The sequence below is a fragment of the Giraffa tippelskirchi genome, chromosome 10 (genome assembly GCF_054371585.1).
Source record: "Giraffa tippelskirchi isolate mGirTip1 chromosome 10, T2T-mGirTip1v1.2.pri, whole genome shotgun sequence".
Taxonomy (NCBI): domain Eukaryota; kingdom Metazoa; phylum Chordata; class Mammalia; order Artiodactyla; family Giraffidae; genus Giraffa; species Giraffa tippelskirchi.
The window spans coordinates 19,284,775-19,310,963 of NC_137284.1; the positions used below are offsets into that span (position 1 = coordinate 19,284,775).

Here is a 26,189-nt window from a genome sequence, read left to right on the forward strand (position 1 = left end):
TTCACATATGATAATATACATGTTTCAATGCTATTCTCTCAGATTGTCCCACCCTCACCTTCTCCCACAGAGTCCAAAAGACTGTTCCATGCATCTGTGTCTCTTTTTCTGGTAATGATAACCCTATATGCGAGACAGATGGTCCTTCTAAACCTTGTGCTGGGATCTAAGAGAAAAGGCTTTGAGCAGCACATCTCAGCACTTAAGTACATGGATTGTTCCCAACTGACCTGGACGGGACTAAGGGATCTTTGTTTTTTAACTTCCGCCTTGGTATTGATTTCTTCCTCCTGTTTCACACAAGAGGTTGTGATCTCAGAAATCAGAGATGCGCCCTGGTCCACCCCAGCACCCAGCAAGGGGCCCCGGGTGGATGTGGGAGCCCGTCCAACTGGACTCAGCCGTCGCTTGGCTGGACCGGCCGCCTGGGGCGAGCACGCCTGAAGCACATCTCCGCCTGCCTCTCTGCCCCCCTCTGAGGTCTCAGGGCCCCCACCCCACCACTCAGGGAACAGGGTGGGGGTTCTACCAGCCAGTGTGAAAGGTGGGGCTGGGGAGGACGGCCTGTGGGCAGTGACACGCCAGCCCCCTGATTGTGTGATATAAATAATTAATCCTCTTACATCTGCTCGGGCCAAATTACACATTGATTGGGAAAGGCTTAATCTGACTCCTGTTCCGAGGGGCTGGGTGAGGCGGTGAAAACAGTGGTGGTGGCAGGGGGGGCAGGTGGTTGGTGGGAGAGTGCAGGGACTGGAGGGAAGAGGAGGAAGCCAAGCTGAGAAAGTAGAGAAGAGAGGAGAAGGCAGGGGAGATGAGACCAGAGGTGGGACAGAGAGGGGAGGAGACGGGAGGGGAGCTGGGAGGGGGTGGGACTTGCTCACTGGCTCACCCTTGGTCCTGTGACCTGCTGCTTCAGTGAGTGAGTAGAGCTTCTGGAAAAAATCCCTCCAAGGGTTTTTGTTGTTGTTTTGGGTTTTTTGTTTGTTGTTTTTTTTTTGGTACAGAAGGGGAATAAAGACAGGGAAGAAAAAGACTGGCTGAGTGAGATGTGAGCTGGGGACTCGTGGGGTGACCCCCAGAGACCCAGCCCCACAGCCGGGACCCCACAGCCCTCCTGGGACCCTGGGAGAAGACCGTCTCTGAGTTCCTCTCAGTGTCCCCCATCTCTAAGGTGGGGACCGGCCCTGGGGAGCTGGGAGCAGCAGCTGCACAGCCCTCCAGCATCTCTTCAGTCTCTCTTCTTTGACTCTGAGAGGGGAAGCCAGCCTGGTCTGGGGAAGTGGAGCCCCGTGTGGCCAGGAGTGCTGAGTTCCAGGCCAGAGATAGCCCCAGCTGTTCTGAGTTCCTGGGAGCCCCAATAGGGAGCTTTCACCCTTCTTACGCTGTAAGGGACCTCAGACAGGTGGGGAGAAAGCCCCATCTTCCCCCAGGAACCCCCAATAATGGAAGAGGACTGCCCAGCAGAGCCTGCTCCCTGGGGCTGTGGGCAACCAGGGGCAGGAGTCCAGGCAGGGCAGGAGGGTCTCATCTGCCTCCTCCCAGCCCAGCCAGCTGCCCCCTCCTCGTAGCATCCTACCACCTGCCCCCTCACGGCTGCAGGGTGGGTGGAGAGGGGCTGGACGCCAATCCCCCACTGTGTGTCTGGGACTGAACTCATCCGCCTCAGGTGGGAGCTGTGTCAGACTATTAAGTGTGGTCATTAAATTAAAGTTAGAGATTGAAATGATTCATGAATAACTCATAATGGGTTGTTGGGAAGCTCCTTCAGCTCTCAGGGAGCTATGGTTTGCTCTATTGTTAAACTGTAATTGTTATTATTAATTGTCTTCTTAATAACGATCTGACATTAATTCAAGATAATAACTGCACAGTGCGAACCTGGTGCTCTGTGCGATACTGGGAGACGGCCACCTCCCGAGCCAGATGGACTGGCAAAGCAGGAGCAGGTGGAGGGACAGGCAGGGCCCAGGCCTCTGTGACCCCAGGAAAGGGGGCCCTGAGAGTGTGGCTACCTGCAGTCGTGGTCCTGGGATAACGGGGGCCTCCCCAGCCCTGGTAAAGACATGCACTCCAGGGGCTTCCTGGTGGTCCAGGGGTTAAGACTCTGCTTCCACTTCAGGAGGCACAAGTTCGATCCCTGTTCAGGGAACTAAGATCCCATGTGCCGCACAGTAGCCAAAAACAAAACAAATTTAAAAAGACATGTATTCCAAAACAGGCCTGAACTACAGTAGGAAGGGCCTGTTGAGAACTTGTGTGTTTTTAAAAAGTTTTATCCGTAAGAAGAGTAAACCAGGGAAAGCTCTGCTTCTCTCTCCTCGCACAGCTGTGAGGAGAGCCCCCAGCCTCACACACGTGGGCACACACAGCCCTGGGGTGCTCTGCCCCACAGACAGCAGGCTGTCTGCTGCATCAGGGCAGTGATCACCGCCCCAGGAGCAGACCCAAGACACCCATCAGTCAATTGGCCAATGAAAGAAGTCAGCATAGCTGTCTCCCCATCACCCCCACCAACCCCTGGTCCCATAAAACCAGTGCTGAGACAGCCCAGGTCTCCAAGGAGCAGAGCCGGGGTGGGAGGCAGAGGGTGTGGATGAACATGAGTAAGTACCAGCCTGGGAGGGGGCTGAGGGGCTTTCGGGAGAGAGGGGCACTATGATGGGACCCACCCTGGGGACAGGAGTCAGGACAGGGGAACTGGGAAAGCTGCTCGAGCAGGAGGGTGGGCAGTCGAGACCACACCTATCACCTCTCCATCAGCGTCTCGTCTTGTCTGGAAATCAAGCTTCCTGATCCCCGTGCGTGTGTGTACACGTGTGTGCACAGGTGTACACGCATGAATGGGCACACACCACTAGACCTTGGCCTCTTCAGTCACGGGTTTGGCCTTCTTTTCCAGTGTGGACCAGGACTAGACCCCCAAAGGAGTTCAGAGCAGGACAGCCAAGCTGCCCGGGGTCTGGCAGTTGGGTTAGTCATCACCTGGCCAGCCACGTGGGTGGACCCACCGACAAGTCAACCCACCTCCCTCCAGAATAACCCATCAGTCAAGTGCTGCTGGCTGCCTGGTGACCCACAGCCCAGAGCCCACCACCCCACCACCGCTCCCTTTCCAAGCCCCGGAAGTAACTGCTCTGGAGGCTCCCCAAAGGGACCCCTTGGGGGCCTGCCCCACCCCGCCCCTCGCCAGGCCTCATCTTCCCGTGGGTGGGACGTGTCCTGTCCCCTGGGGCGGGAGGTCCGCACCAGCCCCAGTGCCTGTGTTGCAGGTGGGCCAAGCGGGGCCAGATCATCAAGGAAGCCTCGGGGGAGGTGTACCGGACCACCGTGGACTACACATACTTCTCGGAGCCCGTGTCCTGCGAGGTGACCAACGCCCTGGGCAGTACCAACATCAGCCGCACGGTGGATGTCTACTGTGAGTGGATCGGGCCTTCCCTGGCTCATGGGCTCTGGCTGGTCTCCACTCTCGGCTGGAGGAACCATCGTCGGCTCGTTGCACATGACATAAGAATGCCTCCCAAGCTCGGAATCCATGCCCTTTACAGAAAACGTCCCCACGTACTGTCTCGTGTTTATCTTGACCCTCATAGTCTCCCAGGGAGGGGACTTCCCTGGCGTCCAGTGGTTAGGACTCTGTGTTTTATATGCAGCGGGCGAAGTTTCCATCTCTGTTTGGGGAACTAAGATCCTATAAACTGTGCAGTACGGCCCCCCCCAGAAAATCTATTAAATCTATTTTTTTAAACAATCACCTAGGGAGGCTAGAATTCTTATTCCCAGCACCCAGATGAGGGGACACAGCAAATGAGCAGCAGAACGAGGACCGAGATGGGTCACCCTCCCATCAGGGGCTCCCCCTCCTTGCCGCTGGCCAGGCAGGGACCCTCGGGGAGCCAGCCCTCGGCTGTGTTCCCAGCATTGACCATCAGCTCGTCCACACCCCTGTACTGATTCAGAAGCACTCTTAACAAACTTTATTCCTGACCCCCTCGCCCCCACCAGCCTCAGCAGGAAGCGTGATGACTCCCTGTTTGCATCAAGGGTCTCTTGTGGGCCTCCTGACCCTGGTTTCACACCTGCTCCCTGAAGGCAGCTCTCTGCACACCCTCCTGTCACTGCCCCTGAAATCCCACTGCTGCGCCTGCTCTGGGGACCCAGGCTCCGTCTGCAGGGGCTTCTGGTTAGGGCAGGGTGGGGGGACGGGGGAGGAGCCTCCACTAACGGGAGGGGTGTGGGGAAAGGACCTGAAGGCCTCCCCTTCAGTGATTGAAAAGGAGATGGGGGCGGGGCCGGAATAGAAGATAATGGGGGCGGGGTGACACCGCACAGGAGGCCTGGTGTCCCCCACTCCTTATCTCACTGCAGAGCCCTGCAGTGGCCCTGCGGTGGCCCAGGGAGCTAGACTAGGTGCAGGGGGAACTTGGCTCCAGGTCACCTGCTGAGGCCTGAAGGAGGTGGGCAGTTGACTTAAAGGCAGACAGAGATTCTGGGGTGGGAGGCAGGCCCCTCTGTCCACACCCAGGGGGGCAGGGTGGGGCTTCCTGGGATCAGGACAGAGGGAAGGGGATGGGAGAGCGCTGGGGGGCAAATCCAGGCAGAAATGGGGCCAGAGCAGCTTTTTCTGGGGCTGGAGCTGCCTACTTCCACGGTGGGCCCCAGGGAGGCTGAGCTAGGGGAAGAGGGGTCCTCCTGCTTACCTCCCAGACCAGGCCCAGACAGGTAGAGGACTGATCTCACAGGTAGAGGACTGACCTGTAAGGGAATGGGCTGGCGTGGATGGACAGGGCAAGCACAATGCGGGACAGAAGGGGCAGACAGGAGGGTCCTGCACCCCGCCCACCAGAGCCCCGTCTCATCCCTCCTCCCATGGCAGTTGGGCCCAGGATGACCACAGAGCCCCAGTCCCTGCTTGTAGACCTGGGCTCGGACGCCGTCTTCAGCTGCGCCTGGACAGGCAACCCATCCCTGACCATCGTCTGGATGAAGCGGGGCTCGGGCGTGGTGAGTCCACAGCTGGTACCACAGAGAGCCTGGCCGGGGTGGGAGGACCTCAGGCTGGGGAAGAACTGCCTCCCAGGGCCCCCCTCACTCATACACTGGAGATGAGAGCCTCCCGTGTAAACTGCAGGAAGAGGGGCCCCAGAAAGGGGAGAGGGAGCCCCAGGTACCCACACCTACCCCCCTTAGCCCTAAACACATTCAGCCAGTGCAGTTTCGCCCTGTCGTGAACCTATGAGAAAAGCAGGTGGTCACCACGACGCTGGGAGTGAAAAGTCCCTAGAAAGGTTTTTCAGCTTTCCCCTAATAGTCATTATCTTCAGCTTTGCGGTTAAGCCTGGCTTTCTCCCTGCTTTTTCCTCTTTTAAAGTGTATGTGTTCCTTAGAGGAGGAAATGGCAACCCACTCCAGTATTCTTGCCTGGAAAACCCCATGGACAGAGGAGCCTGGTGGGTTCATTACAGTCCATGGAGTTGCAAGAGCCGGACACGACTGAGCGACTAACATACCAAGTTTCAGACTTCCCTCCTCCCAGGGGGACCAGTGAGAGCCTCAGGCAGGGAAGCAGGGGGAAAGTGACCTCTGTGTCCCCTACTATGTGCTGGACACTACACTGTCCTCCGAGTGTCACTGCCCCATTATAGGGAGAAGGAAAGGGCCTCAGAGAAAAGATCGAGAGCCCAAAGCCACACAAGTAGGCACCACCGAAGCCGGGATCTCAACTCAGACATCGAATACCAAAGGCTATTTCCTGTTCATCACTCCAAAAGTTAGTGTGTTAGTGTCTCAGTCGTGTCTAACTCTTTGTGACCCCATGGACTGTAGCCCCGCCAGGCTCCTCTGCCCCTGGGATTCTCCAGGCAAGAATAATGGAGTGGGTTGCCATTTTCTCCTGCAGGGGATCTTCCCGACTCAGGGATCGAACCCAGGTTTCCTGTATTGCAGGCAGATTCTTTACTGCCTGAGCCACCAGGGAAGCCCCAAACCTCATCCCAAAAGGACACTGAAATGACTCAGGACAGACAGATCCAGGACCCTCACAGAAGCTCAGCTTCAGGATAGCTTCACCCCTGGGCAGCCTGGTACAGGCTGGTGGGTAGACTCTCCTGGACAAGAAAGCCCTGAGGCCCTAGTCAGGGAGTCCCCCTCCTTCTCGCTCACTCCAGCCTCCCCCATGCACCCACCCCTTAGGGCTGCAGCGTCTTCAACCTCACAGGGTCCTCTGTGCTGGGGTTCCCCTCCTAGGACATTCCACCTGGCACGCTATGTGATAAGACATTCTGCCCCCTACCCTACCCCACTCCAGGGTTGTTAACTAAGATGCTGCAGACCTAGCCGCACCCCCGCCCCCGCCCGCCTCTCAGCCCTTCTGGTTCACAGAGCCCAGCCCCTACTCTCGTTGTCTGACCCTCTCCACTTCTCCTAGGTCCTGAGCAATGAGAAGACCCTGACCCTCAAAGCCGTTCGCCAGGAGGACGCGGGGAAATACGTGTGCCGAGCCGTGGTGCCCCGGGTCGGGGCTGGGGAGCGAGAGGTCACCCTGACTGTCAATGGTAAGACCCCACTCATGCCAGGGCGGGGGTGGGGTCCAAGAGAGTCCCAGGCATTGCTCCAAGAGGTTGACTTTTGCTCTGGGTCTATAGCGTTCCATCCACCTCTTCAAGTCCATGTCAGAACCCAGCCCTGACGTGAGGAGGGACCTGGGTGGTCTCCTGGTCACCTCCCTCCTGTGTGCTCCTTCCACGAGATCTCAGCCCTAAGAGTGATGGCTGATGGATTTTTTTCCTGATCAGGTAAAAGGGTCAGAGGACCACTGGGCAACCAACATGGATCCCATATCCATCCTTTGACCTTGACCTTGGCCCTGGCGGGGAATTTTAGAGGGCATCTCTACGACTCCTGGTCTACCTCTTCCCTTTGCATTAGAACTGCTCAACCAGGAAGACCCACCACCATCCCCACAGGGCCCAGTTCAAGGGGTCGCCTGAGGGCAGAGAACTGGTCTTATTACATATAATAAGGTCACAGCAGAGCAGGAGAGAACACAGTGTGAGTTGCCAGAGAGCTGTCACGTGAGATGTTAAGGGCACGGGGCCTGGATCACAGGATGTAGAAGGTCACGGCGAAGTGGGGACCCAGCTCAGGTCAGACCTGAGAAGGCTGTAGCAGCGGGACAGAAATTCCATGTTCCTGCCATCCTGTGCACTCAGCACCCAGCTCTGCTGGTCTGAGGGGGTGAGGACGCTAAGGGCACCCAGACCCCGCGTTTCCAGTCAACTTCCCTCCGCTGGGTTTCGTTTCTGTGTGAGCCCCTGCTCCTGCATAGTCCGCCTCTGATCGAAGCCCCGAGGCTCTGAGCCCCGGCAAGAACCGAGCCACCGACCCAACTCTGTAGGGCTGCTGCAGACCAGGGCCCAGGCGAGGGGCTGAGCCAAGACTCCGAAGTCAGCCCAAGTGGCTTCATGTCGACCCAGGAAGCTGCCCACTGACAGCCTCATCTGGCCTGCCCCTTGCTCGAAACTAAAACCAGCTTGGCGCTTCCTCACCTCATCCTGCCCCCGCCCCATCCGCTGCTGTCCCCATTAGCCAGTCTGCTCTCTTTCTTCTCCTCCCTCCTCCCCAAACCCAGAGGGAGGGTGAATCCGCTCAGACCCCAGAGCCGTCTGTCCTGGGCAGAACCCGGTCTCGGGAGCCTTCCTGCCTTTCCTACGTGTCCCCAGGATGCCACCAATAAATTGGCACTGCAGGGCTAAAAATAACAGCATCTGATCGCGCCTCCGTATATCCATGGCAACACGGGCTGCAGCCTTTTCCTGCTGGCTCCGGTGTCTGACACTCGGCTCCTCCGGCGCCAGGCCCTGGTGAAATCAGTGGCCTCCCCACTGCCCCCTCTGGGAGGGCGCAGGGAGTCGTGCTGGCCTGTGACTGCGGCCAGCTCCGCTCCGATGGCCCTGTGACCAGTCCGGCTGGGGACCTTCAGACTCACACGTGGCCCCGCAAGCCTGAAGCTTTTCGCAGAGCATCCTCGCATCTGGGGGAAACACAGTCGATACAGGAAGGACTGAAATGCGCATCACTTGAGACTTTCAAGCATTTTCCAATAGGCATCAAAGCGGTTTCTCGAGGAGGGAACACACACCTCAGAGGGACATTCCTCTTGGATGGGACACCCCAGCCTGGGCCCTGGGGTCTCTCCAGGGTGTGATCTGTACCCTCCAGCGTCCTTCTTTACAACTCCCTCCTCTGCCTCCAATCCTTTGGCACAGGCTCCCCTTGGCCGCCAGGAAGGGAAACACCCAAGAGATTGAAGTGAAGCAAGGAGGCAGGGGGATGAATGAACTTGCCCGCAGAGAGGACCCTGCCAGCCCACACTGGAGTGGACTTGGGAATGAATTTGTCTGTACTTGTGTCTGGAGAACAGGTGGAGGAATGGTGAAGACCTTTGGGCAGGGCCTGAACCCAAGGGACCCACACTACCAACAAACCCCAAATGAGATGAGGTTCTCGTCCAAACACATCCAGGCCAGGGGATTACTGCTGGCCATCGCCTTTAGGGGAATGAACTAGGCTAGATCTCCACTGATTGGGCTCAAACCTGGGATTTGCCGAAATGGGATAGAAAGCATACTACTGCTGCATTCTGATGCCCCTAACCCTGTCCACCCTCACCCGGATTTCTGTTTTCTTATAAGAAGCCCTTATATGTGTATGCATTTTGTTGTTGTTCAGTCGCTCAGTCATGTCTGACTCTTTGCAACCCCATGGACTGCAGCAGCCAGGCTTCCCTGTCCTTCACCATCTCCTGGAGTTTGTTCAAACTCGTGTCCGTTGAGTCAGTGATGCCATCCAACCATCTCATCCTCTGTCACCTCCTTCTCCTCCTGCCCTCAATCTTTCCCAGCATCAGGGTCTTTCCTGGTCACTTTTAGAACAGCTGAGACACCCCACCTCACCCCCACCAGGGAAATCCTAGTTCCTGCGAAGTGAAGGGGAAGAGGTTTTATGGGATCATCACTTTCCGCCCAGCAGCACTCCTGCCTTTCAAAAGCCAAAGGCTTCTTGGAGCTAAGGTATCTAAGAGAGAAACCCCTGAGGGTGGGAGCCCTTATTATGAGGGTTCCCCCCACACCCAGCACCAAGCCATATCCCAGCCTAAACGCAATAGGAGTCACCTCGGCAATTCCCAGCACGTTTCTCCCCTTGGCTGAGAGCTACTCGTGGAAATGCAAATCTGCTTTAATTCAGGTGGCTGATATACAGTAAATATGTTTGCAGCAATTTTTGTTTTGTTCCCAGCATAAATCTACCCATCCTCCAGGTCCCTTGCTTTAACTCTCTTTCCTGCCACCTAAGCCCCAAACTTTACCCCAGGCATTGGGAAGAGAGCACAAGGGTTTCTGCCCCTGCACCCCTCGCCTCAACCACCCAGCCCAGCCAGGAGCCCGAGTCTCCTCCGTCCCAGTCTCACTGGTGGGCATCATGCAGGGGAGACTTGGGTTAACAAACAGGCAGAAATGGACGGAAAGCACTGCCAGATTCCTGGTGGACCCTCCAGGTTGTCTGATGTGGTAAATGAGCCAGATGTCCCCGGGGACATCTGTGATCATGACCTGTTCACCCACGCACACCTGGGCCGGATATGATAACGTCGAGGTCAGCTTTGGAGCCATGGTCCCACCTGGGCTGGCTGGTATGTACATGAAGGCAGACAAGGTGATGAACTAAGGGATCTCCTGAGACACCTGTGAAATGAAGGCTGTGAACGTATCCAGCCCAGTGCATCTATGTGCGGTGATTCCCCACGTGGGGGAGGAACACCTTTTATTTCTTCCTTCCTGTTTTGCCTGTCCGGCCAAGGACACTGATTTGTTAGGCAAGCGCGCCCTCTACTGGAGACATGATGGAATGGTTTGAAATCCAACAGCAGAGGTGACTTCAGTTTGCCAACAAAGATCCGTCTAGTCAAAGCTATGGTTTTTCCAGGAGTCACGTATGGATGTGAGAGTTGGACTATAAGGAAAGCTGAGCGCCGAAGAATTGATGCTTTTGAACTGTGGCGTTGGAGAAGACTCTTGAGAGTCCCTTGGACAGCAAGGAGATCCAACCAGTCCATCCTAAAGGAAATCAGTCCTGAATATTCATTGGAAGGACTAATGCCGAAGCTGAAACTCCAATACTTTGGCCACCTGATGCAAAAAAATGACTCATTTGAAAAGACCCTGATGCTGGGAAAGATTGAAGGAGGGAGGAGAAGGGGACAACAGAGGATGAGATGGTTGGATGGCATCACCAACTCAATGGACATGAGTTTGAGTAAACTCCAGGAGTTGATGATGGACAGGGAGGCCTGGCTTGCTGCAGTCCATGGGGTCACAAAGAGTCGGACATAACTGAGCGACTGAACTGAACTGACTTGAGTTAGGGCAGGTGACATTACCTTCCTTCCTTCCTTCCTGACACCTCCCCCAATCCCTTCTCACATTTACCGCCTCCTTCATAAAGCTTTCCCCATCTGCCAGGTAGATTTCTCTCTCCTGTGAGGTCAGTTAGCACTTTGCCTGGTGTTAACCTCGCCTCCTTCTATCACCACCACCATCTTCTATTACAGCTCTTCATGTCTCTGGGAATCCTGATTTAGAGGCATTCACTCACTCACCTTCTGCTGAAAGGTTTATGACTGACACCTCCTTTATCTCTGAAGCCCCTGCTAAATGTTTGCTGAATGACTGAATGGATGTATAAACTTCTGAACTTGCCACAAGGGGTCCAGCCAGGGGCCCGCCCCTCCCGAATCTCTGACATGATGCTGTCTCCCCAACAGGACCCCCCATCATCTCCAGCACCCAAACCCAGCATGCCTTGCATGGGGAGAAGGGCCAGATCAAGTGCTTTATCCGGAGCACGCCACCTCCCGACCGCATCGTGAGTGCCTGGGGGTGGGCTTGGGGGGTGTGGTGAGCAAGGGGCACAGCCGCCCCACACACACACACTGGACACTCTGGTGGGTCATCTCTGCCCGCAGCTGCTCAGCTATCTGGCTGGTCAGTCTCACCTCTGCTCTCCCTTTCTTATTGGGAAAAACTAAATTTTGGGAAAGCGTCATGAAGACAAAAGTCACGGGCAATTTCCTTTCTCAGGATGGGGTGTGCTCCTTGCCCTTGGGTGTGTTTAATGCCGCTCTACCTCTCAGCTGTGTCTCTGACCGCATTCTGCATCCTGGGGGCAGAGGGGAAAGAGGGCAGCAGAAGGAAAAGATAAACTATCTCTTCCCTTTCCTGGGTTCAAGGCCAGCCGTTAGCAAAGTCATAAAGAGGAAACTGTTATAGTCGGCAGACCCCTCTCTGCACCTCCAGAGGCCTCCTCTGCTTGGCTGTCCATGGAGGACGCTGCCCCATTTATCAAGTTTTCCCTGCAAAAGCATCACTCCATTCTCCCTGCCCCCTTCCTCCAAACCCTGCTCCCCACAGGGCAGGGCGGCTGAGGCAGCCCGACTAGCTCACTCCTGGCCCTCCTGGGTATTTGCCTTTGTAAAAGTGGGGTCTTCAGCCAAGTTCAGCTGAAATTGGTGGGAGCTGGGGCAGAAAAAAAAAAGAGAGGCAAGCCCCGGGGCCCGGGTGGTCCTGCCAAAAGACTCAAGTTCACAGGGCAGCTTTACCTTTCCCCAGGGACGGCAGTGCCAGAGTGGCAGTCGGGGGCATGCCCAACGACTAAGGTGCCCTCCTGTAGATGAAGATGTTGTTACAGTTACACACTTCCTCAGGGGTTGAGTTCACTCACTGTCTGAGTCACACAAAAATGGCAAGAGTTCATGCATAGGACTAATACCTATGTTTCTCTGTTCCTTTCGCTCTTTTAATTGTTTTTAAAGTATAAGTGTAATTATATTTCATTGTCAATGGAACATTATCAACACTATCCCATTGTCGATAATATCCATTCCACCCCTGAGCATGTTCACACAGTCTTTGTCTTCACAGAGATGGGACTGGAGGCCAGGTGTTCTCAACTGGGGGAGTTCTGCTCCCGGGGAACATTTGGTGACAGTGTTGGATGCAGTTAAACACTCCCACAGAGCCCAGGGCAGCCCTCACAACCAGGAGTGACCTGGAAGCGGCTGGGGGCTCATCCACCCCACCCCCTAGCACTCATTCCGTTGCCGAACGCTGCAACAAGAAGGGTGAGGTACAGTGTACCTGAAATGGGTCTGAGAATCAGTAAACCATCACCATCCTAAACCAAGCTAGATGGAGATTCTCTCAGAGCAATAACCTTTGTACAGACAGACATAGAGAGTAACAAAACCAGATTCAGTAAGCCTAGGGCTGGTCTTCGCCACCTGTCAGGGGTGCCATCTGAAGGAGGGGCTCCCATCTCTACCCCAGGGCTCCCTGCTCACCCAGGGAAAATGTTCCAACCCAGAGCCGCATAGGGACCCTTGTCGATGGAAACACCCCCTGAGGTGGCCCAGCCTCTATGCGTGCGTGTGTATGTGTGTGTGTGTGTGTGTGTGTGTGTGTGTGCGCGCGTGCTGTGTGCGGGGTGGTGGGTGTATCCATGTTGTGATGTGTATGTGTGTGTTATGTGTATCCGTGTTGTGATGTGTTGGGGGGGTTGTGTGTGTATCCGTGTTGTGATGTGTGTGTGTGTCTGTGTGTGTGGTGGTGGGTGTATCTATGTTGCGATGTGTGTGCATGCTATGCTGTGTGCACATGTGTTATGATGTGTACTGTGTGGCAGTGATCACGACTGTGGACCTGGCTGCATCTGCCCAGGGGCGGGGAGGCTGCCTGGTGGTCCTGGGGGGTGACCTCCTGATTCTGTGCACCTGGGCAGGCCTGGTCCTGGAAGGAAAATGTGCTGGAATCGGGCACATCGGGCCGCTACACAGTGGAGACAGTCAGCACAGAGGAGGGCGTCATCTCCACACTGACCATCAGCAACATCGTGAGGGCCGACTTCCAGACCATCTACAACTGCACCGCCTGGAACAGCTTCGGCTCGGACACGGAGATCATCCGGCTCAAGGAACAAGGTGGGGCAGCCAGGACCACCAGGACCATGGGCCGCAGCCGCTCCCTGCAAGGGCAGGGCCCCAGGCGAGGTCCTCCAGGGTCCTGGGGGCACAGAGCTGTCTCCAGGGTGCCCCTGCTAAGCTGAGGGGTGACCCTTGCACTGTCCAGTCCCTGGTGTGCAGGGGGCTGGGCTCAGCCGTCTGTGGTTCCCTGGGGGACACAGGAGACACATGGACCACTGTGCTGGGAAGGAAATGCCAGCCAGAGGGCAGTGCTCAGGCTCGGAGGAGGGAGCATCAGAAGGGCGTGGAGGGGATTCCAGAGAAGCTGGGCAAGCAGTCCGCCAGCTGCACTCCGGGTCCTGAGGTTGGCTGCAGGTCTCGCCCCTTTTCCAGGGGGTTAGTCCAGGGCAGACAGGATGGTCCGGGGTACCTTGGCCCTGGCAGTCAATGCCCACTCACAGGCTGCCAGGCCTTGGAAGAGATTCTGGGCTGAGCAGGTGGTCTCAGCTGGGCCCCCTACCCTGTGGATCACGCACTGTTCCCAACACCTCCTCCCTAATAGGTGCTGCTTTGCATAATGCTTTGCCCACATAATTTGCATAATATCATCCACACATCATCCCAACCCTCCTGGTCCCCTGTGGCTTACCCTCCATGTCTTCCCCTTAATGCCCCCACTCCTGTGCCCTCCCCTTAGTGTTCGCACCCCCACCTCCTCAGAATCACCCCCCTACCCCACGTCTCTCTCTCTCTCTCTCTCTAGCCCCACTCCCCTGGAGCCTCTAAGTCAATCTGAACCAACTCGAAGTTCAGGTTGGCTAGTCCAGATCTGTGGGGTGTCCCGGAGCCATGATGCAGGAGGGAGCACCCCCACCCCCGTCCCTCCGACCCTCCAGATGGCTGCCCCCCCACCCCCAGTCCCGTCCCACCCTGGCCAGCCAGGCCCTGGCTGTGGACGCTTGCTTTATTTCCAAACAGGTTCGGAAATGAAGTCGGGAGCCGGGCTGGAAGCAGGTACGAAGGAGACATGAGACTCCCGGGATGGGGAAGGGACGGCTGGGCTAGTGGGGGAGGGAGCCCAAAGCGGGGGTAGGGAGGCCGGGGCAGGCCGCTAATTTCTCTGCCCTCCCCCCCATCTTGAGGGTTTAGTGCACTCAGAGCAGCAGGGCGAGGTCCCCAGGCAGGGTGGGTCTAGGGACCGCCAAGACCTGTCTCCTCTGTGGCTGCCGCCCGCAGGCTCCCTGCATTCCACACACCAGTTCCTGTTCCTCCCTGTCCTCCCTCCTGTCCTTCCTCTTTGGAAGCCCTGGCTCCTCCCCTCTGGGGTCAGCTCCTCCCCTCTGGGGTCAGCTCCTCCCCTCTGGGGTCAGCTGGCCCTGCCCGACTCCTTCTGCTTCTTGACATCACCACCAGCTTGGCCGTCGCTTCCAGGACACCAGGGCTGCCCCGCCCTGCTGTGACCTGCACAATCCATGCTAACCCCACGCTTTCCGATGGCTAGCTCCTAACGCCACTCCTGCATTCCCCATGGAACTGTCATCTCACCACCAGGCCTCTGCGCACTGCCTCCCTCCCTGGGGACTCAGCAGCCAAGGGGTCACGAGGCTTCCTGGGTTGAGTTGCTCTGTCTTGGGACCTCCTCAAGAGGAGAAACCCCCAATCCCAGGGAGAAACCCAGAAAAGAGTATCAGGACTTTGCAAACCAGACCCCACACTGTTGACAAAGGCCCTGATGAAGATGTGGGATGCTCTGCCCCGGTTCTCCCACCACACTGGCCCAGAAGGAGCTCGGACTGGTCAGTTCCTCCCATAAGCTCCTGGTGGGGCCCACGCGCACCCTCCCCTCTGGGCAGACAGCCACTTTAAGAGCATCAGTCCCTACACAGGCCACTCAAGGGGGTCAACACAGACTCCTGCTGTGTTCCCCCTGTCTCCATCTCTCCTGGGTCTGCACACTCCTCTGAGCTCCCTGACACCTTCCTTGGTGGCTGAGACTCCTGGGGTGCAGAGAAGACTCTGTCCCTCTCCAGGGACATCCCAGAGAGCCCTGTCTAGAGAGGGACACCCTGTTCAGGTGACCCAGCAACGAGGAACCACGCACAGGCCTTTATGGAGGGAATGCCACCCCTGAGTGCCCCGCCACATGGGACCCTCTCCCTCTGCCCCTGTCCCCCGGATTAAGACAGTTCTCCAGATAAGATTGTCACACATCCACACCCCACCCAGCTGTTAACGACTTAAGGAAATGTGGCCTCAAGGACGCCAGAGGCAGAGACCACCCTAGATACCACTTTCCTGGTTCTTGGGTTTCACGGACATTGAGGCCCAGAGAGGTTAAGGACCCTTCCACCTTCATCCTTTGCTCTGGGCTCAGCTGACACAAGATCAGAGTTTTCCAAGGACTCCTGACTTCCTAGGAGTCTAGGAGAAACTTTTAAGTCCAACCCAAATTCATCAAATTCAAAAGCATTGCACCAACAAACTTCCAAAGCAGTTTTCCTTCCTGCAAGGAATTGAAACCTGAGATGGAACCATCTCACTGTCAGAACCAGCTGATGGGGCTGGCTGAGGTCAAGTCCATTGTCTCGCTCCGGACTCTTGAGACCAGACCAACACCTCCTGTTTGTTACCTCCCCAGCCGCCCCTACAGGGGTCTCAGCCACCACTAGGCAGGTGATGAATGAGCCAGCGTGCAAGTCCTGGGCTGGAAGGGAAATCCCAGAGTGACAACCGACACTGCCCACCACTGGGGCACCCACTCCTTCTGGGAGAGGGACCCCTCCCTCTCCCGCCAGCCTCTTCAGGGGCTGCAGTCTGCCAGGTTCCTCCTCTTTTCTTCTCTTTAAAGAAAACAACAGTGAGAGACAAGAGGCCAACCCCAGTCGAAGACAGATACCTGGAGTCCCAGTCATCTACCCTGAAAACATGCGGTGGGAGAGGACCTCGAAAGTCCTCTGAAAGGGACTTTGCTCTCATTGCATCTGTTGTGGTCCTCCTTCCCACACAGACACAGGGGCAAAGGCTTGGACAGTTTCAGGTACCAGCCTGTGCCAGCCTTTACCTGCCTGCATTCATCTATATAAATCCCAAGGGCTTCCCCTGGTGGCTCAGTGGTAAAAAACCCACCTGCAATTCAGGAGATGCAGGTTCCATCCTTGAGTCGGGAAGATCCCCTGGAGGAGGAAATGGCAATTCACTCCAGTATTCTTGCCTGGAGAATCCCACGGACAGAGGAGCTTGGCGGGCTACAGTGCATAGGGTTGCAAGGAGTTGGATGCGACTTAGCGACTGAACAATAACAACAAAACCCCAACCCTCTCCCTCCCTCAAGGTAGGCGCTGTTACCACCCCAGTTTACAGATGAGAAAGGAGAGGTAAAGTTGGTTGTTCTGGGCCATACAAAGGCTGTGAGAGTGGAGGATGCCATGTGACACAGTGTGCGGAGCTGGGCAGAATGAGGAGGGCGGTTAAGAGGAGACCTGGGTTGGCACTGTTTCTACTGCATCTGTGTGTCCTTATCCAAGTCACTTGACTCCTCTGGGTCTCCGGGTGTCCATCTGTAAATGGGAGGCTTGGAGTCTGTGAGCCCTAAGATGTCCCTCCCCTTGCATTCCTTAGTTTATCCCCCCATGGACACTTCAGGGCCCCACATCTTATGCTCAGGCCCGCTCTGCCACCACAGAAAGGTCCGGACTGTCTGGAAGAGCGACCTCCTCACCCACGTCTCTACTGGAGGAGGGCATGAGACAGACTCCAGGAACTCGGCAGGAAGTGAAACTCTGCCTGGCCGGTGTTCAGGGCGCCTCTCTGGCCGGGTGGGGTGTCAGGATTCCTGCCCAGGAGACTGGCCCTGGAGAGGCAGGAGCAGGACCGGGCCTCTCTCCTTAAAGAGGTGGGGGGAGGGAAATCCCTGGTTGTCCAGTGCTTAGGACTCTGCAGGGGGCATGGGTTTGATCCCTGATCAGGGGACTAAGATCCCTGTATGCTGCACAGCGTGACCAAAAAAATCGGGGAAAAAAAATTTTTTTTTTTTTTTCCCAAAAAGAGGTGGGTGGGGAGCTGTGATCCTGCCCTCTGGCCTCTAAGACTTGCCTCTGGCACCTTCCACCTGCGATGCGGGCCCTGAAACTGCCTCAGACCTGAAAACTCTCTGAAAGCTGGTTGTCTGTGTCCACCCCCAGCTCTGGGAAAGGGAAGAGAAGGAAAAAACAGAGCGAACAAAAGCAGCAGCAGTGACCATGGTCATCTGCCAAAGAAAAGCCAGGGACTTAGACTCTCTCGGTTTATCCCCACGGAGCGCTCAGCTGCACCCAGCCTCGCCTTCTCATCTCCATGCTCCCCTCCGCTCCCGTGTCTGCTTGCCTCGTCTCCCCCTCATCACTTCTCCCCATCTTTCTCAGTCCCCCTGCCCCCTTCACGTGACCCCTGTCCCCGCCCGAGCTGACCCCCGTGGCCTCTGCCGGAGCCTGCCCAGGCCCCCGCGGCCTTTCCCAGGCACGCCCACGCCCAGAGCTGGGCAGGGGCTGAGCCCAAGGAGCTGGGTGGGGTCCCTGGGGTAGAGCGGACTGTCCCGGCTTCCCCGTCAGCCCGCCTGCTTCTCTCCCACAGAGGCTGTACCGATGGCCGTCATCATCGGGGTGGCCGTCGGAGCTGGCGTGGCCTTCCTTGTCCTTCTGGCAACCATCGTGGCCTTCTGCTGCGCCCGCTCCCAGAGAAGTACGAGAGGGAGACCCGGGAGCTCGGGGAGGGGGATAGAGAAAAAGGCCAGGCTTAGGCTGCCCCGAAGAGCAAGCAAGTGGGAGCAACAGGGGCCCCACCAGTGCTGTGAGCTTCAGGGGCAGGGCCGGGTCTCACGTATCTTTCCGTGTGCGGTGCTTTGCCCGGCATCTGGAACACGGTGGGCACTTGACTGATGCTGAGCTGGACAGAAGTGGACGTCCTCCCGCAGGGCCCCGTCAGCTGACACCTTGGATAGAACACACACCACACTCCCTGTGCATCGAGAACTGTACTGAAATCCCTCGGGAGGGGCGGGGAGGGGGGAATCCTTGCCCTCCGAGATCTGCTAGTCCAACCAGAAAAGCAGGTCACCCACACACGAAAATAAACAACAAAAGCATTCAGGGAATTGCATTGCATCGTGTGGACACTTAAAAGGCCTTTAGTCATGAGCCATAAAACGCAGGTGTTGATGCCCTCTTGAATCGTGTGTGCCTGGACTCTCCATCCTGGGTGTAGCTCTGAAATTCTGTGTGCTAGACAGACACGTGGAAGGGTAGATGGGCCGGTGGAGCCCTGGGAACAATAGAGAGACAGTCTTTCAGCCCCACCTCTTCTACCCTGTGACCCCCGGGCAAGCCACAGCTACTCCAGGCCTCCGTTTCCTCATGTGTGACAGCAAGGGGTCAGCTGAAGTGACTTTCAGGGTCCCACCCAGCTCAAACATTCTATGAGCATAAGGCACCAAGTGAATCAACAGAGGAAGGCTGCTCCCTCCTCCATTTGGCAGCCTTCATGTGTTGGAAAAAGGCTGCCTGTTCCCTCCCCTCCAAGCCAGCAGCCTTGCTCTCTTGAGGGCTCCCAAGGATTCGGTGTCAGGCCCTCCCTTACCGCCCACTCAATGGGCTTCATAGGGAAGTGTATTTTAGCAGCAATTTCCTAGCAGAGCTCTCCAGGTATCAATGGGCTTCCTCCTCTAGAAGCCATTAAACTCTCCATCACAAAATCTGGACCACACTAGCACAGGGGTGTTTCCGCTTCAGGTGGGAGCTGGACCAGGGGATCTCCAGGTCCTTTCCAACAATCAGAGGTGTGATTCTCTAAACATAGAGACCAGAGCCGGGTAGGGCAGGTCAGAGAAGACTTCTAGAAGGAGGTGAGAGTTAGTAGGATGACCAGTGGCCATGGGAGCAGCAGTGAAAGGCTGAGAAATGTGCAACCAGGAGCCCTTAGAGAAAGCGCTCTGAGGCCCCAACAGCAGCCCACAGCAGTCCAGACAGATGTTCTATTACTGGGGCTGGGTGGGAGGGGCGGAGGGGGGATGCATGAAACTGCTGAGTTCAGGGGCTGGAGAGTAAACCCAAGGGGAGCGGGGAGCTTGACAACTCAGGCCCTGAAGTCTGAGATAACAATTGTCTGTCCTCTACGCTTTCTTATTTTATGTCCAGATCTCAAAGGTGTTGTGTCCGCCAAGAATGACATCCGGGTGGAGATTGTCCACAAGGAGCCTGCCTCGGGCCGGGAGGCTGAGGAACACCCCACCATCAAGCAGCTGATGGTGAGAATGTCATCGTATCCCCGCCCCACCCAGACCTCTGTGCCCTGAAGGTCCCAGAACCAGAGGCTTCCTGATGCTCTAGATGCTCCTGAGAACAAAGCATCAGCCAAGATGTGCTTCTCCGCCTCCCCCAGGCCCCCACCTCGGTTATAGGCCAGGCATCCACAGGCAGACCTAGGAGGCACCGTGGGTTGGGTTCCAGACCACCACGATAAAACGAGTCGCATGCATTTTTTTTTTTTTTTGGTTTCCCGGTACATACCAAAGTTACACTTACACTATACAGTTGGTTTGTTAACTGTACAATAGCATTATGTCTTTTAAAGTGTATATACCTTAATTTAAAAGTACTTTATTGCTAAAAAATGCTAACCATCATCTGAGCCTTCAGTGAGTAGGAGCATCAAAGATCGACTGATCACAGATCCCCATAACAAAGATTATACTAATGACAAGGTTTGGGGACTTCCCTGGTGGTCCAGTGGCTAAGACTCCTGGTTCCCATTGAAAGGGTAGCGGGTTCAATCCCTGGTTGATGAACTGAGATCCCACATGCTGCACAGCCCAGCCAAAACAAAAGGTTTGAGCTATCATGAGAATTATCAAAACATGACACAGAGACATGAAATGAGCAGCAAACACTTTTGGGGAAATGATGCCAATAGACTTGCCCAACGTAGGGTTGACACAAATCTTGGATTTATTTTAAAAAAAAAGAAAAAGAAATATTTGCGAAGTGCAATAAAACTAAGTATGGTTGTATTCTCAGTCAACAAAGGTGTATAGTGTGTCTACTATATCGTGTTTGGAGTTCTCAGAGACTCAAAGACGGCTAACATGCATTCCCAGCTTTCAAAGAACCCAACTGTCCAGTAGGGAGAGAAGACATGCATTGGTGGCGGTGTTCAGTCGCTAAGTAGTGTCCAACTCTTTGTGACCCCATGGACTGCAGCACACCAGTCTCCTCTCTCTCCCAGAGTTTGCTCAGATTCATGTTCATTGAATCAGTGATGCCATCCAACCATCTCATTCTCTGCCGCCCCTTCTCCTTTTGCCTTCGATCTTTCCCAGCATCAGGGTCTTTTCGAATGAGTCAGTTCTTTGCATCAGGTGGCCAAAGTATTGGAGCTTCAGCTTCAGCATCAGTCCTTCCAGTGAATATTCAAGGTTGATTTCCTTTAGGATTGACTGGTTTCATATCCTTGCTGTCCAAGGGATTCTCAAGCGTTCTCTCCAGCACCACAATTGGAAAGCACTAGTTCTTTGGGGGCTCAGCCTTCTTTATGGTCCAACTCTCACATCTGTACATGACTTCTGGAAAAACCACAGCTTGACTGCTTGACTATTAGGACCTCTGTCAGCAAAGTGATGTACATAAATTGTCATAATATGATGTGACATAACATAATCCTATACACATACACACACAGGTATTATCAACATTCAGTACATGCCTTCTCCCCCACCCCCAATGAAAGTCTGCAATAAGCATAGGTTCCTCTTCAGGAGCTGGAGTGCTGTACACTCATAACTTCTCCTCCTCCTGATTCCCACTGATAGACCATGACTCATCCCTCCGTGCAGACAGACCCTGGAAACCTCGGCTAGAACGCTCTGCTGCATATTGTGTCACAGTTATAATATGTCAGAGGAGCAGCAGCAAGCAAGTGGGTTAACAGCCTGGGCCTCTGTGTGCCCCAGTCTTCTTATCTAGGAAATGGGATGAAGGTCATGCTATACAGGGCAGGGTGAGGGCTCAGTGGGTAAACCCCTGAAGAGCGTGGAGCCAGTGGAACACAGTGAGGGCACCAAGGAAGGGGAGCTATTTACGTCGATGTGAAGTCACCTGTTTCCTTATCTGCCTCCACTAGAGGGTGAGCAAGCTGCCTTAAGTCAGCCCTGTGTCCCTGGCACCTTCCACAGTCCCTGGAAGATGCTTGCCGCCATTCAGTGAATTAAATTGATGTCTTCTCTGCTGCTCTTTTTCTATCTAGTTGATTTTCTGGCCCTGTCAATTCCCGCTGCACCATCTTTTCAAATAGGTGCCTCTGCCACTTCACCGTTACTCCTTAGCACAGGCCTCGCCACGGCTCCCCTGGTCCATGACAGACAGCGTCCTCCCAAGTGGTCCCACATTCTCATCTTTTACCATTTTACTCACCAGAGTCCTTCTAAAATGCAAATCTGATCCTGCGGTGTGTGGGACCTTAGTTCCCCAGCCAGGGATTGAACCCACCTCCCCTGCACTGAAGGGTGGATTCTTAACCACTGGACCACCAGGGAAGTCCCACATGTTTCTCTTCCGTAGTACATTTCTCTAATTACCTGTGAGCATCACCAAGTATCCCAGAGTTTCTCAAAGGTGTGCTGATGTCTACTTCGCCCAAGCAAACACAATATCTGACACAGAACAGTCACTCTTACAAGGGAGGGGACCACAGCCCAGACCTGGTCAGGAATGGACATCTCTGTTGATGAGCTTTATCAAGTCTGGTGTGGAGGTCCCCATGCCTGTCCTTCATCCCCCAGGGACCTTGCATTCCCTCTCAGTGCGATGTTCTGAACTCCCCTGACTGTCTTGACACCACTCTCCGGTCCAGACCCTAAAGAGTGGGGGTCACTCAGCAGTCAGTTAAGAGTAGGGGATAACCCCAGCAGAGAAACCCACTGAGGGCTCCCCATGAGGAGACCTTCTTTCCCCCACCCCAATAGAGCCCCAATATGGAGAAGAGGCAGGCTTAGAAGTTGAATCTGTTGGGAAAAAAGAACTTCATCCAGATAGCCACAGCATTTACTGGAAAACTTAAAAAGTGGCATTAGTGGGGAGCTAACAGGACGGAACTGTGTTGATTGATTCTCCGAGGCTCCAAAAATAGATCAGGAAAATGAGTCACAAAGAAAAAGACACATCCCAGTTCCGAGAGTGGGTGGGAACCTGGACCAGATTGTGTCAGGTACGGAAGTGATACGTGGGAAGAACATTCTGTACCACGGGACAGGCACCACTGTGGCTATTCAGATTAATTAATACACCCAATGTATGCCAAGTATGCTTTATTTTTCACCTTAAGTGTATTATTTTTTTAATTTTTAGTAATTTTGAGGCATGTCCCTTCATTCATTCATCTGACATAAACATAACATTTCTGACAGCCCTGCTGTACGGCAGGTACCACGCTGGACACCATCAAGTCAAAGAATTAATACAACACAATTAAATATGATTCCACTCCAAAAGGATTTTGGTCAATGACTATAGGCACTGTACCAGGTGTGCTGGAGACCCAAAGAGAAACAAAAATAAATCCCTGCCCCCTGACTCTGGCCTCCATTCAGGAAGATAACTTTTAATAATAATGTAAGTCCTTGCAGTGAATAACAGGCGAGGCCCTAGTTGCCACCTCCTCACAGGTAGCTTCCATTGATTCCTTCTCAAGGTCCTGCCCGCTGCCCAGAGGTTCTGCAGTTATTTATCTATAGGTCCACCTCCTGCTGAGCAAAGCTGTTTCATAAAGTCTCTTGATCTTTGTTTGCCTGGCCTTCAGCACAATGCCTGGCCTGAAGTCAGTAAATGCTCACAATTAAACTGAATCAAAGTGAAATCCCTGGAGGTGATAACAGTAGCCAACAGAGGAAGGGAGGGAAGGGAGTGTGTCTTAGCAACGTGCCTTGCCCGCACCCACCTCTTTGTCTCCAGCTCTCAAGAGGGGGTGGGAATAGGGGTCCAAGGGTCCAAGAACAACAATGAGATCTGGAATCTCCTCTGGACTCTTGTCACCTGCCTCTGGGGGGAGGGGGAGGCAGAGATGGCGAGCCTCTTTTGAGTCCATTTCTCCAGCTTTCCCCTGGGATGAGAGGACGGTCAGCCCACTTCCTACCCTCTGAGCAGCTGTTTTGGGGTTGTAGATGGACCGTGGTGAATTCCAGCAAGACTCAGTGCTGAAGCAGCTGGAGGTGCTCAAAGAAGAAGAGAAGGAGTTTCAGAACCTGAAGGTAAGAAGAGCCTTGCTTATAGTCACCGCACGGCCTGGATTCTAGACTTCAGCGCTGATGACCCCAGCCCCAGATCTGGGCAAACCACAGCAGCAAATAAGAAGAGAAAGGCCAGAACTCGCCTTGAGGACCTCTCCTCTCCGTAAAGTTGGGATCACCCCTCCCACACACACAAGGAGATGAGAGAGTTAACTTCCTCGCCAATCACATTTATAATGAATTTCCATGTTCTGGACTAAAACAAAAAATAATGAAAGATTCTCACATGACCTTGAGCTGCTGCTGCTGCTAAGGCGCTTCAGTCGTGTCCGACTCTGTGTGACCTTGAGCTAGCTGTCCTGAAGTAACAAAACATGCCGGGCAAGACTGGGTTTCCCAGGTGGCGCTAGTGGTAAAGAACCCACTTGCCAATGCAGGAGACATAAGAGACAGGAGTTCAATCCCTGGGTCAGGAAGATCACTTGGAGAAGGAAATGGCAACCCACCCCAGTATTCTTGCCTGGAGAATTCCAGGGACAGAGGAGCCTGATGGGCTACAGTCCATAGGGTGGCAAAGAGTTGGAAACGACTGAGCGATTAAGCACACACCGGGCAAGACCCTACTTGAATTACCTGCCAGCATCCTGCCCAGGCTAATAATCCACACCCCCACTCTGGCCCCCTACCTACCTCCCCTGCCTTCCTCCTGTCTGTCCCTGGCCTTTCCCCACTGTCCATCCGGTGATGTGACAAGGCTCTCCCTCCGGCCCCTGCAGGACCCCACCAATGGCTACTACAGCGTCAACACCTTCAAGGAGCACCACTCGACCCCCACCATCTCGCTGTCCAGCTGCCAGCCAGACCTGCGCCCCACGGGCAAGCAGCGTGTGCCCACTGGCATGTCCTTCACCAACATCTACAGCACGCTGAGCGGCCAGGGCCGCCTCTACGACTACGGGCAGAGGTTCGTGCTGGGCATGGGTAGCTCGTCCATCGAGCTCTGCGAGCGGGAGTTCCAGCGGGGCTCGCTCAGCGACAGCAGCTCGTTCCTGGACACACAGTGCGACAGCAGCGTCAGCAGCAGCGGCAAGCAGGACGGCTACGTGCAGTTCGACAAGGCGAGCAAGGCCTCGGCCTCCTCCTCCCACCACTCCCAGTCCTCTTCGCAGAACTCCGACCCCAGCCGGCCCCTGCAGCGGCGGATGCAGACGCACGTCTGAGCATCCCAGACCGAGGGTGGGGGACGGGTCGGAGCTCGGTCTGGCTCTGCAGAGACTTTGCAAAAGACCCCGGAAGCAGCCGCCTCCAGGACAGCCCCGAGGGCCACCACCCTCCCCGCAGCCCCGATCTCGATGGAGCACAGACGTGGGCCCGGCGGCAGCGCACAGGGGCTTGCCGGTGGAGACACGGGCAGAGGATGCAGCCGAGAGGAGGTGCGCTCTTTGCCGGCCTCTCGGTCCGGCCTTTTTCCGGAGGCCCTCCTCCACCTGCTCCTCCCACAGGCTCCAGAGGCAGCTAAAACTCTGCTTTCGTGAACTGTACCCCTTGCTGCCCACCAGCCCTCCCCCCATTCCTGTGCTTCAGTACCGCAGCCCTGGGGAGCAGGGGGTCAAGCGCTCCCCCCGGCACAGAGCTAGCCCAGCGCCCCCTGCCGTTCATAGTCCTGACCCCCGAGGCTGGGAAGCCAGAACCGGCCCTGGCCCTTGGCCGCCACCCCAATTTGTTCGGTGTTTTGTGTCCATACTCTTGCAGTTCTGTCCTTGGACTGGATGCCTCTCAGCTCTGTGGTGGGACTGGTCTAATCAGATACTGTGTCTGGGGTGGGGGGGGTGGTAGGGGGGAGAAAGAGGGAAGGAGGGGGAGTGTGGCACGCGGGGACCCCTCTCCAGGCTGTGTGGCCCAGAGCCTCCCGCACCCCCTGCTTTGTGTACTCCTCCCCCCTCACCCCTGCACATTCAGAGTCAATATAAGGAGTGTGAGAGCTGCTCTGGTCAGGGTTCTTTTAAACAGTGGTTGGAGAGACTGTGTCTGGGGATGCATAGGGTTTGAGGGGACCAGCAGGCAGGCCTTTCAAGTGATGAGACTCACCTTCTCAGCTGAGCCTAAAGGCACACACAGAACCGTGGTCCTGTTTTCAGTAAGACTGCAGGGGTATCACAGGATGCGAATCAGATCCTCATGCCTACCTGCCACCTGAGAAGAAATATTAGGGGCCCTGCCTCCAACAGATCCATTCTGTTCTTTTGTTCCTACTGAGCCACGGGGAGACCCCAAGAGCTCAGAGGATGCTTTGGGAACCCAGGGTTCCTGGCCCAGCTTTCATTCAGCTTTCCCAGGCAGTAGAGAGCTCTGGTTGCGATGGCAACAGGACCTAGAGGCAGACTCCTCTAGAAGTGCCCAACCCAAAGGGTGCACGAAAGCGAGGCCTCACCAACCACCTGACTCATGCCAGATACAGCTCAGGGGCAAAGGGGCCAGAATGCATTAGGGGGCCCTTCTAGGCATTTCTCCTGGCAGTATTCTGCAAGGGTAGCTCCCTCCATTGGGGATTCAGAGGAAGAGGCCCTCTTCAAAGAGCCTGTGCCACCAAGCACCGCAACACTGTGAGACTCAAATGATGTTCTTTGTAAGAATGGCTTTGTTTGGGTGGAAAGCTTGGCGTGGTGATGGCCACCAGGCTGGCATGGATAAACAGGGCCAAATTAGAATGCTCACTCTGCAAGCAGGATTCAAATGGAGCTTTGCGGAACCCACATTATCCTGAAGGTTGGAGGTTCCTCCTAAGTTTTAGCCTCTCCTCCTCAAACCTTCCCTGGAGTCCTTACCCATCATGGGAACCTTCATCACGAAAGTCTGCTTCTCTCCACCATTGCTTCCTTGGACGGCCTCAATCCACAGAGTCTATGCATAGCCTTCCTAGCA

The 26,189-nt window shown here is 55.3% G+C and overlaps 2 protein-coding genes across 8 annotated transcripts in view; one reads left to right on the forward strand and one right to left on the reverse strand.

Annotated features, from left to right (window-relative positions):
* KIRREL3 (kirre like nephrin family adhesion molecule 3) overlaps positions 1–25,251 on the forward strand; it is a 130,086-nt gene extending 104,835 nt beyond the window's left edge. For all 3 annotated transcript variants that reach the window (XM_081534968.1, XM_081534969.1, XM_081534967.1), the window contains 10 exons: positions 3,273–3,421; positions 4,880–5,007; positions 6,431–6,557; positions 10,826–10,926; positions 12,838–13,036; positions 13,997–14,032; positions 17,627–17,734; positions 19,186–19,295; positions 23,202–23,288; positions 24,044–25,251. In XM_081534968.1, coding sequence (XP_081391094.1) covers positions 3,273–3,421; positions 4,880–5,007; positions 6,431–6,557; positions 10,826–10,926; positions 12,838–13,036; positions 13,997–14,032; positions 17,627–17,734; positions 19,186–19,295; positions 23,202–23,288; positions 24,044–24,487 — 1,489 coding nt within the window. In that variant the 3' untranslated portion in view covers positions 24,488–25,251. The remainder of the gene's footprint in view (positions 1–3,272; positions 3,422–4,879; positions 5,008–6,430; positions 6,558–10,825; positions 10,927–12,837; positions 13,037–13,996; positions 14,033–17,626; positions 17,735–19,185; positions 19,296–23,201; positions 23,289–24,043) is intronic.
* The window catches only part of ST3GAL4 (ST3 beta-galactoside alpha-2,3-sialyltransferase 4), a 60,608-nt gene continuing 54,393 nt past the window's right edge, over positions 19,975–26,189 (reverse strand). For all 5 annotated transcript variants that reach the window (XM_081535014.1, XM_081535022.1, XM_081535021.1 and 2 more), the window contains exon 11: positions 19,975–20,649. In XM_081535014.1, the coding sequence (XP_081391140.1) occupies positions 20,641–20,649 (9 nt within the window). In that variant the 3' untranslated portion in view covers positions 19,975–20,640. The remainder of the gene's footprint in view (positions 20,650–26,189) is intronic.